The 17357-nt window shown below is 39.2% G+C and overlaps 1 protein-coding gene across 2 annotated transcripts in view; it reads right to left on the bottom strand.

The window, feature by feature from the left end:
* The window catches only part of PLA2G4A (phospholipase A2 group IVA), a 68917-nt gene extending 60460 nt beyond the window's left edge, over window positions 1-8457 (bottom strand). Inside the window, exons 1-2 of one of the 2 annotated variants that reach the window (XM_069789559.1) lie at window positions 8325-8457; window positions 1644-1725 (exon numbers count right to left, since the gene is read on the bottom strand). In XM_069789559.1, the coding sequence (XP_069645660.1) occupies window positions 1644-1725; window positions 8325-8357 (115 nt within the window). In that variant the 5' untranslated portion in view covers window positions 8358-8457. Of the gene's footprint in view, window positions 1-1643; window positions 1726-6422; window positions 6464-8324 lie in introns of those variants that run through there. The other variant, XM_069789561.1, reaches the window with a different exon arrangement.
* Between the last annotated feature and the right edge of the window lie 8900 nt (window positions 8458-17357).

Genomic DNA, 17357 nt, shown 5'->3' on the forward strand with positions numbered 1-17357 from the left:
GAAGCTCGCTCAGAGATGCCCCAGACTGCAGGTGCCTCAGGTTACAGAGCACTCGTAACTGCCTCAGACAGGAAACCAAACAGGTTTCAGTGGCCCTTGAGCATAGTTCTGTCAGGTTTTATCAAAATAAAAAGTTCTTCTTGAGTAGCTTTCTGGTTTTGATGATTTGGTAAGATAAGAGTTTTGTCTGGAAAAAAGTCCAATTATATTGATGGATAATATTTGGAATTTATACTACAGGACCATACTTGTCTGGGGTGGGGTAGGGGAGAAAATAAAAGAATGCCATGGTCTTCCAGCTTTCTTCACCCTTTCCATAGTCCCTTTAATATCATATCATGGGGTTCCCATTTCAACCCCCTTTCTTCCCTTCCCATGTTTCCTACACTGTCTCATGACAGACCTCTGTGTCCAAGAACCTGTGTTTTTCCATTTAACCCATCTTCTTACACATGCAAACCTGTGGGCCCCTTGTTCTACTCTTTACAGCACTTTTCCCAAGGTCTTCTTATGTAAAGACCCTCTCAGAGGCCACCAACATAACACTCCACTGCATCTTCTCTGTGCGCTCCTTTCCTTCACCCCACAGTAGATGCTAAACAGATTCCTATTTCTTTCTTCTCCCCTTCTGGCAGGGCTCCCCTCTCTTCCATCGTACTTGGGGTTCTTGAACACTCCCCTTCCAACTGTCCCTCCCACTTACTCCCCAAGTTTAATATCAAACAGTAGACACTACTTATGAAAAAAAACTGTCAACCCACTGAAGCAAAGCTGTGTGTCAGAACAGCTGCTGTAGTTTGACCTGAGAGCAGTTTCCAGGAACATGCTGGGAGAGAAAAAACTGCCTGCCAAACAAGCCTGATAAGAGAGCAGAAGGCACCACACATCCTCCCAGCCCGAGCCTGCAAGTCAGGCTATGCAACACTCTGCATGAAGCACCAGGGAAAGGGAGAGACAACCTGACAGCAAAATAATCATAATCAAGGAAGTGGCAATATTCTTTTTACAGATTCAGCCAATATATTATTCTCTCCCTCTTCCCCTCTTACAAGCAGACAAGAGTTTTTGAGTCATTCTTCCTAGTGGTTTCCTGTTCAGCTACTAAGTCCAGAGGCTCAGAAGCCTAACAGAAAGGGGAAGAAGTGCTGGTGTCTCATATAGCTCTCCACCATGAGATCTGCTCATCTGTTTTGGCTTCTTTTTTTTGATTCTTCTTACTGCATTGACTCAGCAGAGCTCTGGGCTTCTTTCTTTTTAAGTGCTCCCACCACCAAACCACAGCCTTTTGAAGATACAGCAATTGCCAGTTTCACTACACTCAGAACAGCACTTCCGACTGAGCCAAAAAAATAAGTGTAGGTGTTGCTTGCTTGTAGGCAAATTGCTTACAACTCACTCAGCTTTTTTGGATCAATGGAAAGAAGGAGCGGCAAATTTGCTTTCTGTGTTAGAGTGAGTGAGCAATGAAATGGGTACATTGCCCTAGCTTTAACAAGGAAGACAAAAAAAAAAAAAAAAAACCACACCAACCCACTAACAATCATTCAATGCATGACAAGCTTGATGTGTCATCTGCCCCTGGCTATGGCAACAGTCTCCTAGAAAGAATAAAAAAGAGACAAAATAGAAAGAGATATACTCACGCATGTCACCAATTGCTCCTTTTGTGACATTTGTGGCTTTCCTTACTGTCACAGTGAATACGTGTGAATACTGGTGTTCCACCTGGAAATCAGAGAGTTAAAGGTGATTAAGCTCCAGAACCAAAAAGCAACTATCAAAATAGGTTTCATTTTGTCCAAAAACTGAGAGAGAGAAATCACCCAGTCAAAATGTAAGTGAAACTCATACTGGATAGAGCATCTTAATGCTGAACTGCACCCTGTAGCTTTACTGAAAGGTCAGACCTTATACTAGGGTTGCTTGATTTTCCAGCAGCCACACCTACTAATCTCAATGAATAACACTCCTCCTCTCTACCAAACCTGCTGTAAGGCATTTAGTCAGTCAGGGACAACTTGGTATGGTAAGAAAAAAAATAAAGAGGGGGCTATTTTACAGTGTGCTTGCCTTTGTAATTACCTTCCCTCAGTAAAAAGAATGGGTGCAATTACTTCAAAGTATATGTTCTGGAACAGATATAAGCATGCTGCACACACAAGGGATATAGTTAGTAATGCATGGAATATATTTTCTTAGTACACATCAATATTCAAAGTGCAAGTGTCCTTAAGACAATGGAGGGAAGGTGAAAAGCAAGCTGTTAAAACATTCAAAAGCAAATTTTATGCAGTTTCTGGAGCTTCCTGTTTCCTGCAAAGCCCAAGCACACAGCAGGAGTTGCCTTTCTAAGAGCAGGTCTGTCCCAAATGAACTAGGGAAGTAGGAAAAGATTAAATTAAGAACAAAAGTAAAAACTTTAATGAAAAGAGGTCAGTAACTCACATCTATTGTTACTTTGTCTATATAGCTGTAAGTTTGACCAACCTACTGAATACCATTATGAGAACCACCACTGCATATTGCAAGGCAGACAACATTGGCCTTCACCAGGACACAGTACAGAGGTTGCGGGTAAGTTTTAAGTTCTACGTGTTAGAGCCAGGATCAGATCTCACACAATTGCCTCTCAGCACTTAGATCTATCTACACTGCTATCTTAAAGCCAGTCTTAAGGCACTCAAGCTGTCTAACTGCCCACAGTACCTAGACATTGACTCATGTGCTTGTACAACGTGGAGGCACCAGCTTGCTCTCCTGCAACAGAAATTCAGGCACCAGAAGGTGCTTTCATACTATATTTTCATCTGGAAACTTCCCTTTTTTTTTTTTCTCTCTCCTTAAAAAAAAAAAAAAAAAAAAAACAAAAAACAAACAACTTTTTAAAGGAACAAAGAGATAAGCCAACAAAACCCTTCAACCCATACATGGCTTAGTTTTCAACAGTAGCACATGCCTCCATTTAAGCTACTGCTATTTCAACTGCCAGACTTTATAAGGGCCTTCAGCTGGTTCTCATAGCTACTTCAGAACTGGTTGTTTCAGCCAAGCCTCATTTATTTCACATCTACAAACACACTTACACCCAAAGACTAGAACCAAACTGGATCCTTCTAATACAAATAAACAAAAAAATGAGTTTCTTATACATTATATATCATTTTCTCAAAAAAAGAAAAAAGCCAAAAACAATCTTCTAAAATCAGCAAAAGTGGCTTGTGAATGCTTAAGTAACAGTTGAGTCAGGACACATTAAAAACAACGCAAATGATACCAACACAAACTCCTCCACAAGTCTGTAGTCTAGAGGTCTGCAAAGGCATAGCCACATCACCATGCCAAAATATCTAGGAGAAAATGCCCACAGTGATACTGAGGGTATGACTTCACTGAAGACACTGGCTGACCCAGACACTGAATTGTTGTATCTTTATTAAGGCTGTAATCACCCACATATTGTGATGACTGCTGGAGGCTCATTTCATGATAGTCTGCCCAGCAGTAAATTTCAACTCTGTAATTTTTCCCCTGTAAGCTGTAGGAGTTGTCTGGTTCAAAGAACAAGTAAGCAGGCAGGGGGGAAACTGTGGCAATGTAAACTATTACCTTACAAGTGGTATACTGAAATTGTCATTGTGCAGCAAGTGGTTCACTAACTGCAGTAAAAATGGAATCCAGACTCTAACTGATTCTCCCAACCAGGACTGTTAACTCACCTCAAAAGTATCAAAGCCAACAGAAGGGGTTTAGATGTGGGAATCCAAAGTTGTGAAGAAGCAACACCTATTTAACAGCCTGCCTTGTGCTGACATGGAAGACATACCAATGATTTCGTGACATCCATCACTATTTGTATCGCAGCTTCTAAGAGTGGATGGATGAATGAGAAAGAAGATGGGACTTCTCCCTGAACAAAATTCTGCCTCTGCCACATGGGGAAAAAAAAAAAAAAAAAAAAATCCAGAGTTTTCCATCACAGCTACGTAAAGTTACCCCAGTTCTGTCATTTACCCTGCTTCAAGAATTTTTACAAGCTGCGAATCTCCAGGAAACAACGACTCTCACTGTCCCTTGTTTTCAGTTTGCTTCTTGAAAGCGCTCAAAGCTGTTTTATTGGTGTGTGCCACTTTCACACACGTCAGATCACTGAAGTGTTGGTTTCACAATGCAGCACTGGCCTCAGAGTTTGTTCACACAGACTGATGTAGTTCCTTTGTCATATACAACTTCATAATTAAGAGAAACAGCCCAAAGTACAAACACACCACCTTTCTCCTTATTCTTAGCTGTTAAGAGCGAGCCTGTCCCCACTAGAGACCACAGATCAGAGATCACTGAACATTTAGCAACAGAGAGGAGGATGGAGTTATAATTAAGTTACAAGCATGGGACACGGGCATGCTGGATTTAGTTCTCAGCTCCTATGTGGAAATTATGTGCAATTCTGGTGGCCCAGAGTCCTGGCTGTAAAATGGGGATACTACAAGACACTCACTGACAAAAAGCACTTCTGTGAAGTAATATTCTTGCATCTTTTAGTCCTGTTCATGAAACTCATATGCCTAAATAAAATGCCCACCACCAAAACAAGGCCAAACCATCACTTACTAGTGTATTCTCATTACAGCAGTACAGAGATCATCACTACTTTCTGTTACAAGTCGGTAACTGTTTTGCTAATACTATCATGAGAACTGCTTTTTATTGGTTTAAGCAGCAAACCCCCTCACATTCCAGCTGTTGTTCTGCCAAGAAAGTTAAGTCTGGTTTAAGATCTGGTATCCTCTGAAATGAATGCAAGTATACAGAGGTCTGGCAGAACAGAAAAACATTATCTTCTTCCCCTGTGCCTCACCCAAAATAACACAGAGGCTTATAATGATAAAGTTATTAATATTTGGCCATAATCACACGCTTGGAAGAAATTTGCAACTAATAAAATAAAATGTCTCCCTCTTAGGAAAAAAATACACAGAGATACACAGGAAGCTCAAAAGTCTCTCTTCTTACCCCAAAATAAATGTTTTTCATGCAACTTAAGTGCAATTAGAAATTAAGGCAATTTTCCACTTAAGATCCAGTTTCTAAGGGTATTAAAAGGCCTAAATGTCCATATTAACAGCTAACACAACTTTCAGAAGCATTTCTTGGTTAGCTTTTGGAAAGACTCAGTTCTAAAGAAGTTAGATGCCCCTTGAAAATACCACAAGAAATGTATTGACTCTGATTACCTTTTTAAATCCAGCCCTTGCTAGTTTAGATGACTAAGCTGCGTTTTCTAAAGTAACTTATGTTCACCTTAAGCCTTGATAAAAATCTGTACATTGCCAACTCCTCAATTACTTCTGAAAAATAGACGATGGTATATAAATCACTTAAACATTGCAACACTGAGTGGAGCAACATCTGCATACCTTTAAAAAAAAAAAAAAAATCTAAGCCAGGTTAAAAATTTCAGAAGCTCACAATTAAATCAAAAACCTAAATGCTATCATCCAAAGTGGCCTAGCTTTACATATGTGTTTCATTTAACTTCCTCTTTCTCCACAAATTTATAGAAGAAAGGAGAGGAAAAAAAAAAAAAATAGTTTTCAATATGCACTCTCTGAACGTGGGTTTTTCTGAATTACAGAAACTCCTGTGGACAGTATTCACTCTCTACTGGTTCAATACACAAGGTTTTCCAAGTATCCTGCACAGCCATGGTTCAGTATCTCCCGTTCTCACACCACAGCTCTCCATCTCTTCTAAATCCTCCTCCTGCCTCCTTTGTTCTTCTTCCACCTTTGACTGCTTTTTATTCCTTCCAGTAAAATTTCTCTAATTATCTGATTTCCTCTATTTTACATATCACACATGCATTTGTATGTACATAAACATCATTACCATCCCATTATGGGACTGGGAAACAGAACAAGGTGCTAATATCTCGTGTAACACAATTGGGTTTTACCTACAAACTTTCCACACTTATGGAGAAAGCAAGGGATTTGCATGCATTGAATACAATACTTTTCATATTGCAGAATGCCAAGTCACAAAATGTAACTCAATCAGGAGATATACTTGCACACAAAATACCAGTCAGGAAGCTCTGGTATAGATAGATTGTGTAATAAGTATTTATTACTTTTACATCCTTAACGTTAAGGACACTTGAGATGAAGATTAGGCTAGACAAATGAAAATGTTTGCCTGTTTTCTTAAGTAACAGATTTTCATTAAGTCCATGCTCTTCTTTCACTGGGTTTTACAGTTAAGACAAACATTTGTGCATACACACACAAATTATCTTGAAGTGATTTCTCCCATTGTTATAATATTTATCCCCCATATCAATATAACTGAAGATGCATAATACATTTTAATTCTTCATTCTCTGAAACTAAAAGCATTTTTGGTACAGTCCATTCTGTCTGTACCTGCAATAACTTTGTGAATGTCTTATTTCACTCCTCCAAGTCTTCCATAAAATGAGGGGAAAAAAAAAAAAAAAAAAAGAGATCAGAAAACACATAGTAGTTAACAGAACGACTTTTGGAAAATGCAGAATTCTTTTGAGTCTTTTAATGCCAAACATCATTAAAAATCCAAGATTTTTGCAATGATATGAGCCTGCTGCCCTTGACTGTTCTAAGTTTTAGTAAAGCTTTCCATGCAATTTCAATTTTTGAATTAAGAAGCCTCAGAGATTTCTGTTCACTTTTCAAGCAATTATAGGATCAGCTCTTGTGTTAACAGTGTTCCCTCCTGCATTACCAACATTCCCGCAGCAGCAGTTCATCATTGCCAGAGGACTGTAACTACGTATACTTCTAAGGCTCCATTTTGTTCATTATGGTATATATATTGATATCAAAAAAGATCTTTTATGTGAATGATTCAATGAAATATAACGGAGACCCCTCCCAAAAAAGTGCAGATCAGCTCAGGCATTCCATCCAGGAGAGGGCACTGGTGCAGAAAGGATTAAGTGCATTGTTTTAACACTTAAAATACAGACGTCAACCTGAAACTTGTCTTTACAGCAGCGTTCACAAAACTACAGAGTGAGTAAAACACAAGTTTGACATCTGCTGGCTGCAAACACATGTAAAGGATGTGACTGTGTTGGGTAGAAACCACATAAACGATAAGAGATCATTTTCAAGGAAGCATATGCTGTATTTTTAGCAACGTAGAAGTTCAACATTATGACAAGTATATGGTAACTATCTTTGAGTACTTATCACTTTTCCTGCCACGAGATTCTGGGACTGTTACGAAAAGTGCTTGATATGAACACACCCAGCTTGTTCCAAGATTTCAGTTTGAGCAGGAATTGCAATTTCAGTGTTTACTTTGGAAAGTCACTCAGAAAGACAGCATTCAACAAGCTGCTGAGCCACTCTACTGGCCTGCCATACAAAGGGCAGTTCTGCTCCCATTTCCCTTCTCCTCCTTCCCTTGCCCCTACTTCTCTACTTTTACAGGTTGTGCTCACATGATTGTACCCTTCCCTTGGGCCAGCTCTGACAGCCGAGAACTAATCTTTTGCACTGAACTGTTCTTCTGCCAATTCAGTGTCAATTGGCTCACTCTGACCAGATATGTTTGAGAGCTGGTACTAGGGATGCAGCAGGAACATTGGAATAAAGCAGGAAGGAGGGAGCAGGAGTTTTTGGCAGCAGTGCGTTGTTGAGTGGCACAGATCATTTCACTGACCTTTACCTAGAGTTTGCAGGCTGTATTTTGAAGAGTCTCTTTGAATCAACATCACTGCTACACACTGGTTTAACATCTAAATATCAAAAATTGCCAACTTATCCCTATATCCATACTGATGAAAAGGGAAAAAAGAGTTATTCGGTAACTACAATTCTATTAAAAAAAAAAAATTGTACTGCAAGGGAGAAAGTTAGACACATGATGTTACTTTTGTAGACTACAGTTCAGTTTGACAATCAGTGTGTGGAAAACCTTGTATGAAACAGTCAACTACAGGCACTTTGATGAAACAACTTGAACAGGCAAGTCCTTTAAAATGATACCTTATGACACTGTACCCACGAGGTTGTTAGGAGCCCATATTCCATTTTGACTTACACATGAGCAGCCACACTCAAAGCCGTGATACGCTTTTGAAAAGCTAACTTGAATCTTTCAAATTTCATTCAAATAAATTTCTGAAGAAATTTGTTCTAACCATGCTCACCATTTCTCTAAGGAAGTAGTCATAATTCTAATGCTGTGTGCTTATTTAGAGTAACTTCTAATAGAATACATTATACAAGACAGTATAGATTATACAAGACAGTATACATAGAAGATTCAAAGCTACTTACCACAATGTGTTGATAGGGATCTATGACAGACATTTTTGCCTTAATTTGTATTCAAGACAACTGTCAAATATCTATTTCAATTCTACACAGAAGAGGCTTCCCAGTTCTTCAGAGTTGAGTATGACAGATCCTTAACTATTAAAAAAAGAAAAAAATGTAATTAAAATTTTTATATTCTTTTAAACTATATTTTTTAACAGAGCAAATTAGTTCCTCCACTTTAGGAAGGTTCCTACAATTCATTTGTTTACCATGAACTTAATTTCACACAAGCTATGGAGGTAGAGATATTTACTTGCCTGAACTAGAGAAATTTCTTGTGCTTATTTCCTCTACCTCAGAGTAAGAGCACAAACCAAATATCTTGAATTCCAGTCATCCAAGTGTTTCTAGCAGCTCTACAAATAAACAAAAAGAATAGCACAATTATATTTATCCATTACATACATTCAAATGTATATGCTTCCATGCATTACAGTGCTAGTAAAAAAACCAACCAAACAAACAAAAAAAACCAAAACAAAAAACAGTGTTTAGTTAATAGCCTTTTTACTGTAGTAACAAATTCTTGGTTCCCATGCTTTGCTTCTATATTAAGATGCTCATATGGTCAGGACAGGACAGAGATGAAGTTTCTCTTTGTATCCTCCTTTCAAGGATATGTCCTGTACTCACACCAAGGGACATGAATTTTAGAACTGAAAAGCCAGTTGGAGAGCACAAGCACAATAGTCAGCAACTTGCACCAGACAACTGCAACCTTTCGTAGTAAAGATCTGTTTAGCCATTTAAACGCAGCTGTTCATACCACCTTCACTTTGAAAGCTTTTTCTACAAACAGCAAATTCCCAAAGTCACACCTAACTGCGCCTAAGAAAATAACAGGCAACAAATTCCAGCATCTAATCTGCAGCAATAGCACAGAACTTAGCAGCTGCTCATTTAACTATAAACGAGCAGCAATAGTGCCCTCTGTAAACCTGGGAATTCCAACTAAAGCTGTGTACAGCCTCCCCAGCCACCCCAGTTGTCTAGAGATTCACAAGAGGCTTTGATGGGCAAACTGCAAACCAGCTGCCAGGATTTAAACAGGTTCTTCATAGGCCACTGTTTTCTGAACACTTTGTGAAGATTTCTACTGAAATCAGGGGCCACCAGAGGCCTTAAACTTCAGAACTGTTTCCAATCATCAAAGTAAAATACACTAACAGAGGTTATTCCTTTCTGCATCTCTAAAAAAACAGGGAAACTGCTGGACAGGATCAGTTCTTAGATTCAGCTGGACCATGGCCAGACCCGAACCATCAGCAGAAGCTTCAGAGTGAAAAGAAAAAAAAACACCACATGGGGTTTGGTCTCAAGGAAATGATTCCTAACCCTCAATTTTGAAAGGGCAGAATAAAGCCTAAGGAATGATCATTTATGTTACTCCCAATACCCTTGCTCTTGAGCAATTATATGCAGGCATTTCCATAAAAATTTTGTTTCGTTGTGATCACTGGAACATTACGATATCCCTTCTTAAATCCTGTCAGCCCTAACAATAGCTTGAGGCTAGAAATTACCCTGGGTTTATTTATTTGGTTTTATCTAAGGAAGTCTGAATAAGAAAGACTTTAACATACATTCAGTTCATAGTTTTCATTCAAGGCAGCTCAATACTAGGACAACAGGAACAAGACATCTTTATCATAGAAAGCAGGCAGCCTTTCAGACTTAAAGGAAGATCTCTAACACATATCCACCATTATTTCTCCTACTGCAATAATAATTGCAAAGACTTATTTTTATTAACATTCTATCAGCCAAATTCAGCTGTGGTGTAAACAGGCAGATGGGAGGGAAGTAACATGTGTTTATAGACGTAACTGTATAGCTGGTTTGTTACATTCAAGTTCATTTTACCTTGGGTCCTACTTAAAGTAGGAGAACCTTGGTAAACATCCCTGACCTATCAGTTTTCGAGGAACTGTTGCAAACTTCAAAGGCAATCAAGAAAAGGCAACAGTGAGGGTTATCCAAACACTGTAATGAAGAGGAAATTTGTAAGTCATAAAACAGAAAATACACCATTTCCTCTAACTGCACAGTCAACTACCAACAAGTTACCATGCTCATTTTAAGATGATACACAAAACCAAGCTGAGGATACTGCTCTATCTGCAGAAATAAGAAAATAGGTCAGGCCTAGGATAAGAAGCCTGGTTCGAGTTATTTGTCTAGCATCCTAGAGGCAGAGTTCCAGTTCTCCAGATCACCACTCATCTGGTCGACTGGCTTAGACATGAGATCATTCTCTCCTTTCCTATAACCCCCCACCTTCATCTATTTCAACATCTGCAGGGAATACATTTGCGATCCTGCAAACAACAGCCTCTTTGGCTACAGAGCCGTAATGAATCCCCAAGCACCATCTGTCCTCCATGTTGAATGAGGCAAGGATCATGCAGACAAATATGCAATCATATAATTAACAATTGTATCACAAACACACATGCACAAACTACAAGCTAAAGACATACAGGCAGAGTCTCTGAATAGGGAGAAAAGGGCCAGGGAGCAAGAAGACCCTGATGTGATACACAAAGCCTAAAATCCTGGTTTTCTACACAGCTCCAACCAACAGCATGACAGATCCCAGCCTAGTCATGCTGCTGTTTCTCCAAATTGGAGCACTTGGTTTGGTGTCTTAATCACAGTCTTTCAGTATATGATAAACAGAAGCAGGTACCCAAAGACAGGCATCCAGCGCTATTTATTTCAGACATGTGAGTGTACCTGGGGCTGGCAGATGGACAGGTATCCAATGCTCTGCCAGAAGCCAGCACGACATCTGAAGTGGTAGCAGACATATGTGTTTAAGTGACTTGAATACTTATGTCATTTACAGTGGATTTAATTCAAATCAGTGTTACCTGACCCTAGCATAATTACACCACACCCTCTGCAAGCCTGCACTACATTATCAATGGAGTTTGGGTTAAGCACGCTAATGTATTTCTGTATCTGAAGTCTTAGTGCAGCAGAGGAGCCAAAATACAGCACAAACAGAAGCTCATGAAGACCCACAAAGAAAGTCTTGAAAAATATTTACTTCAAACATCTGCAGTAAATAGAGCTGTGATCCCAGAATTATCTCACTTAACACTGCCACTATACACTGTCCATCCCACAAAGCCTAATGGAAAAATCATCAACTAATTAAGGACTGTATCACAAGCACGTACAAAGAACTGAACTCAAGCTGAAGCTGGTGGCAGGCCAACCCTTGATAAGATTGCAGGAGAAGTAGTGCCTCTAAGCAGATCTTCAAGGACACTTTAATATTATTAACACGTATTGTTTTGTTTGCCTGATATCTGGTGGTATCGCATTGTCTGTGAACTGTGCCGTTCCCAGGGCTGATAGCATTCCTTCCTAAAGGACTATCAAAGCATGTCGCAGGCAGTGCCTCTGCAACACCACGAGCATAAATTCTGTCAATTCATACAGAACCACCAAAATTAACTAAACCAGCAAGACTGATTAATGATATATTTCTTTATGTTTTATTGACAAATGTCCAAGTCTACAAATTGTCCAAGTTTACAAAATACCAGAGCAAACATAGCCTCTTGAACAGGCCACAGTTTAGCTTGGTCACATAATACAGAAGACAGCTTTCTACTAAATTCCTAAATCTCACTTTCACCCAAAAGTCAACACTACTTTTGTCAGGCCAAGAGCATTTAATTGTCAGGCACAGTTTCAGACATCAAAAGTAACAAGCTATTAGTTGATCGGTGGATTGCTGTTTAAATCAAGACTCTTGCGTGATCTTAGCTCATTTTCACTTGTGGTGACAGACTGAAATGTGTAAGGGATTACTGTCTCTAAAGTCAGACACTACCAGAGCAATTCCACAAAAAGAAGTTACACACACATGCATGGACAGCGATTATTACTGGAACATTTTCGTTCTCAGTGTTGATCCAGTAAACTCCTACGGATAATTCAGTTTTACAGGATATATCGAGGACAAAAGAAAAGAATAATGAGATGTTCCTATTTCATGCTGAGTATAAGCTTACTCCACAGTTAGTCTTACTGAGCGGAAAAGCTCTGAAAATGAGTAAAGCATAACACAGTATAAATATCACCACCAGAATACGTCCCCAAGATTGTAAGAAAAATCATAAAAGGGAGATTGTTTATATCAAGCTGGACAGTTCTTACAAATCAAGGACACAGACAATTAAAAAAGTGAATAAGTGCGACTCACTGGTACAGTCATTAATGCTTAATCTAATGTGATAAGAGTAAGAGGTACAGAATAAGCTAAATATTGACTCAGGCTTTTGGTATGAATGTCACCATCCATTTTTATCAAATCAGATTACAGAATTTTATTTGGTTACAGATTGATCCTGTGATTGTATAACAGAAATAATAAATAATCTGTTTCTACATGATTTTGCCTAGCATCCTGGAAAATCACAGTAATGTTATTTCTTAATTTAGGCCTTCCCACACAACAAACAAGGTTTACGCCTTACTTTGTGTAGAGCACCCATCACTCCATTTTCAACAAAAATGAAAAAGTATATGCTTCGCTGACGTGCACTGACTGTTCTTCCCATGCCTTGCCAGGAGAGCATGGGTGGAAGGAAGGAGTCTGAGCAGAAAGGCAAAAAGCTCAACCTTTGTGCCACATTTTTGGAGGATGCTCTGGGGTGAAGTTTGGCAAGGAAGTTGACACAGCATAAACAGCTAGACAGGAGATTTTAAGATTGGGAAACCACATTTGACTTCCTGCTAAAGAGGACGTAACAGATGAAAAGATCATGAATCTCTTTTTGAAAGATGACCTGTCAGCCTGTAACCAATTACTGAACTACAGGTGACACAGAGTAACTAAGATTTCCTTTCAATGGCAGGAGAGTACTATAAAATACCCTAGCAGGGCTGAAACTCTGGAAACATCACAGAAATCTTGAGCAAGGTGTCCTGGTTTCAGCTGGGATAGAGTTAATTGTCTTCCTGGTAGCTGGTACGGTGCTATGTTTTTGAGTTAGGTATGAGAAGAATGTTGATAACACTGATGTTTTCAGTTGTTGCTAAGTACTGTTCTGTCTGAAGTCAAGGATTTTGCAGCTTCTCATGCCCAGCCAGCAAGAAAGCTGGAGGGGCACAAGAAGTTGGCACAGGATGGAGCCAGGGCAGCTGACCCAAACTAGCCAACGGGGTATTCCATACCATGTGATGTCCCATCTAGTGTACAAACTGGGGGGAGTAGGGGCAGGGTGATTGCCGCTCAGGGACTAATTGGGTGTTGATCAGCAGGTAGTGAGCAATTGCACTGTGCATTATTTGTATATTCCAATCCTATTATTATTATTATTGTTGTCATTTTATTAGTGTTATCATTATCATTATTAGTTTCTTTTCTGTTCTATTAAACTGTTCTTACCTCAACCCACGAGTTTTACTTCTCTTCCCGATTTTCTCCCCCATCCCACGAGGGGGGGGGGGGGGGGCGGGCGGGAAGTGAGTGAGCAGCTGCATGGTGCTTAGTTGCTGGCTGGGGTTAAACCATGACACAAGGTTAATTTACACCTTATCTAGTGCTGGAGGCTACTTTAGAGGCCAAAAATGAGGAAGACAGAAGTGGTACAATAACCAGGACAGTTCTCTATATACAGCTGCCAAGCACCTCCTGGAGAGCTCCATGTTACAGTAACCTCCTATGACAGGAGGCAAGCCTTACTGAGTCAGCAGAAATCAGACATGCTCCTGAAAGAAACTTAATTAAGCTGGATTTAGTCCAAGAGGAAGAATAAAATCCCTATCTTACATTCTACAAGGAATGGCCTTACTAACAGGAATATTCAAGAGGCTGGAAGTATTTCTGCCTGAATACCTGCATCTATTTCACATCGGTCATGGAAGTTCCCAGTACATTTCCTAACCAGCCAAGTACTGTATTTTCACTATGAACACCAACTACAGGCCTGAAGGAAGAGGCAGCTGATTCAGGGCATGATGGTTTATCTTACAATTATACTGCTTACACAAAGGCCAGTTAACAAGAAACACTCACTGCAACAGTTTGTGAGAGGTTAGGAGAAAAAGCCATGTCATCATACATGATTTTACTGTATGGCAAACTTACAGAAATATTAGAAAGTGGAACTGACTAAATCCAAAGTAAGGAGTTAACATATTCTGAGAATGAAAGAGTTCCTTAAGTTAATACCTTTACATAAAACTTTCCTCCAATGTCTTGTATTTCACTTCACTTGAAATTGCACTAGAACTAAAAATCAGCCTTGAATGTAAAAAAAAAAAAAAAAAAAAAAAAAGTAATTTGAGGGACTCCAAGAATATTTTTCAAGAATTTTTTTTTTAAATGGCAAAGATCACTGTCTTTTTCTACAGAAATCCAAGCCACAAGACAGATCAGATTAGATGGCAGAGTCTCAAAATTTGTCAAAAAAAAAAAATCTCAAGCAGCTCTTCAGTAATCCCCACTGTGTAGGTCAGACACCCTGTAGCTTATGTGGGAACCAGCTAGCTTGTTTTTCCAACAAGAAGGCCAAAAATCAAAGAATAATGTGAAAAATCTGGTGGAAGTTCCATAAAAAGAAGAATTATTAGGATATATTCCCTGTAAAAACAATTACAGTACACTAGTCAAGTCCACCTATTAGTTATATCATTTCAAGAAGATCATCTATGCAGGCTATTTGTTATATGCACACTGCAAATAAGAAAAAGCAAGATTAAAAAATGCCCAGCAGTTCTGTACATAAGGATTTCAGAATGTAGTTATTCCGCAAATAAACATTTTATGTATGACAGTCACTTGTTTAAGTGTATTCTTACTTTTCGAAGCCCAGCTTAAGGCACCAGAGAACAAAAACTCACACTTCAAGATAATGGGTGCACCAAGTACCTAGCACGTTTGAGTTGTCAAGCCAGGCTCTCCAAAATGGAAAAACTCAATACCAGTGGCAGCTTTAGAAGTACTGCCAAAAATGAAAACAAATAATAACTGCTAAAATTAAATTATATACATCTCAAGTGCAACACCTGACTGGACAGAGTTGTTTGTTGAATATATTTCTTTAAAACTTAGGTGAAGGGAATTAAAAAAAATCTCCCCTGCATTTCGTTCTTACCTGGATCTTTGACAAAACTTTTCATTTCCTCTACCGTGCTGCAGTGTGCTGGTCAGGAGCTGTTCCCTGCCAAAACCACCAGGAACCCACTTTAAGAAGCCTCATTGGTACTGTGAAAAGAACTGTTGCTGAATGTTTTAGGATACTACATTTAGACTCCAAAGATCTCAATCCAAATCCTTTACTCTCCCTCGGTGACGACAGTGATGTCATCCAACTCCTAAATATTTCTGGGCCAATGCCTTTTAAAGATTTTATTAAAATAATGAGAGTTTGGTTATTACATATCTTTAACTTACTTACACCTTCACTCCTCGTTTTGCTTCCCTGCTGTAAGATAGGGATGGTTTAAAATAAAACACTTTATGGAAAATATTAGAATAAAATTTTATTTAAGTATTTATGTTTGACCTTTTGGGGAAGAGACAAGCATGCAAAGCTGCCCAATGCTCTCAGGCTACAATTGCAGTTGACAATCCTTCTGCATTACAGTTATGCAGTGGTTACACACAAAAGAACAACCACAATAATAGCTAAAAATGCAAGGAGCTGTGAAATTAACAGCTGGCTTTGTTCAGATAACACATGTCAACAATAAAACAAATTTAGCTGAAAGTTAGGTGACTGTTTCCTTTAAATATCTTTTTGAATTCTTTTTCAGTTCAGTTACTATCCAGAGCAAGTTATCCAAACTGCTCTTTTTTTCCCGAATTTCCTGGCATTTCAGTGCCAACTGTAATGCCAGCCAGCACACACAGTCTACTGTCATGCTGGCACTGGAGGGATGGAGAAAGGACTGCACACAAAAGGTGTGTTTCATCATCTTACACTCAGTGTCTGTACAACATGACTCAACATTACAACTTTTATGTTCTGGTTTGGGACTGTTTACTCAAAACATGAGCTCTGGTCACTGTCTGCAATAAAGGGGACAATTGTGCTGCACTTCCTTTGGTCTATATGGTCATAACATTAAAAGCATGACAAAGTAGTTAGAGTGACTCAAGGAAATTTGTCAGGACTTTCTAGTAAAAGTAGTCATGAAGAAATTTCTGACGCTGAGATTTTTCAGCCTCTTTTAAATGACGTGAGTAAAATTTATATGGAAATATTTTATGGCTATTGCCAAGCTGGAGTCTGAGTAAGTAACATAAATGTATGTTTCACACAAACACATAGACACAAAGGCAAATACAGCCATCCCTACCGCATATATTATACTCTTGAGGGGAGAGACTAAGTGGTAGACTTGTACTATGAAAGATTTCTTTGTATTTTTCATATATAAATAATTTTATAATCAACTGATTTAATAAAAAAAATACTAGACCTAGCAGGATAGCCCAACTGCCCTATACATTTTCTTGAGAAGTCTCCAGTTGGACACTTTTGCAGTAGAAAGTGCATCAATACCAATGGTCTTCATCATGTATCTAACACTTGGCTTCCACACAAAGCCACACGGCTTGGCGCAAAGCCCGCCTGACACCACACAGCCAAGCCTCTAGCCAAAGAGGCCTTCAGTCCAGGATTTGAGCAGTTACAAAAAAGCTCCCAAGTTCAAACACCAGCTTGTGTTTGAAGCCAAACTTACAGCAGCAAAGCATTTACTCAGGGGTTTTGATTTTTCTCTACGAATTCAAGTAAGACTTTGTTGCAGCTCCTCTGCAGGCCTCCTCTCCTGCCTGGAAAGAGTAAGCAGCAAGCCGTCTTCCTGCTCGGAGACTGCACAAGGAAGTGGCACGTTATTCTGCCCCTTCTCGAGTTTCCTCTTTCTGTACCATGCCTCTCATGACTTCTCTGAAGCTCTCGCTGTCCCCCAGTCATCTCTGCCATCCGTGCTCCAGCCAACAAGTGCCTGCGCCTGCTCTTT

This window comes from Haliaeetus albicilla, chromosome 8, assembly GCF_947461875.1.
Source record: "Haliaeetus albicilla chromosome 8, bHalAlb1.1, whole genome shotgun sequence".
Taxonomy (NCBI): Eukaryota; Metazoa; Chordata; class Aves; order Accipitriformes; family Accipitridae; genus Haliaeetus; species Haliaeetus albicilla.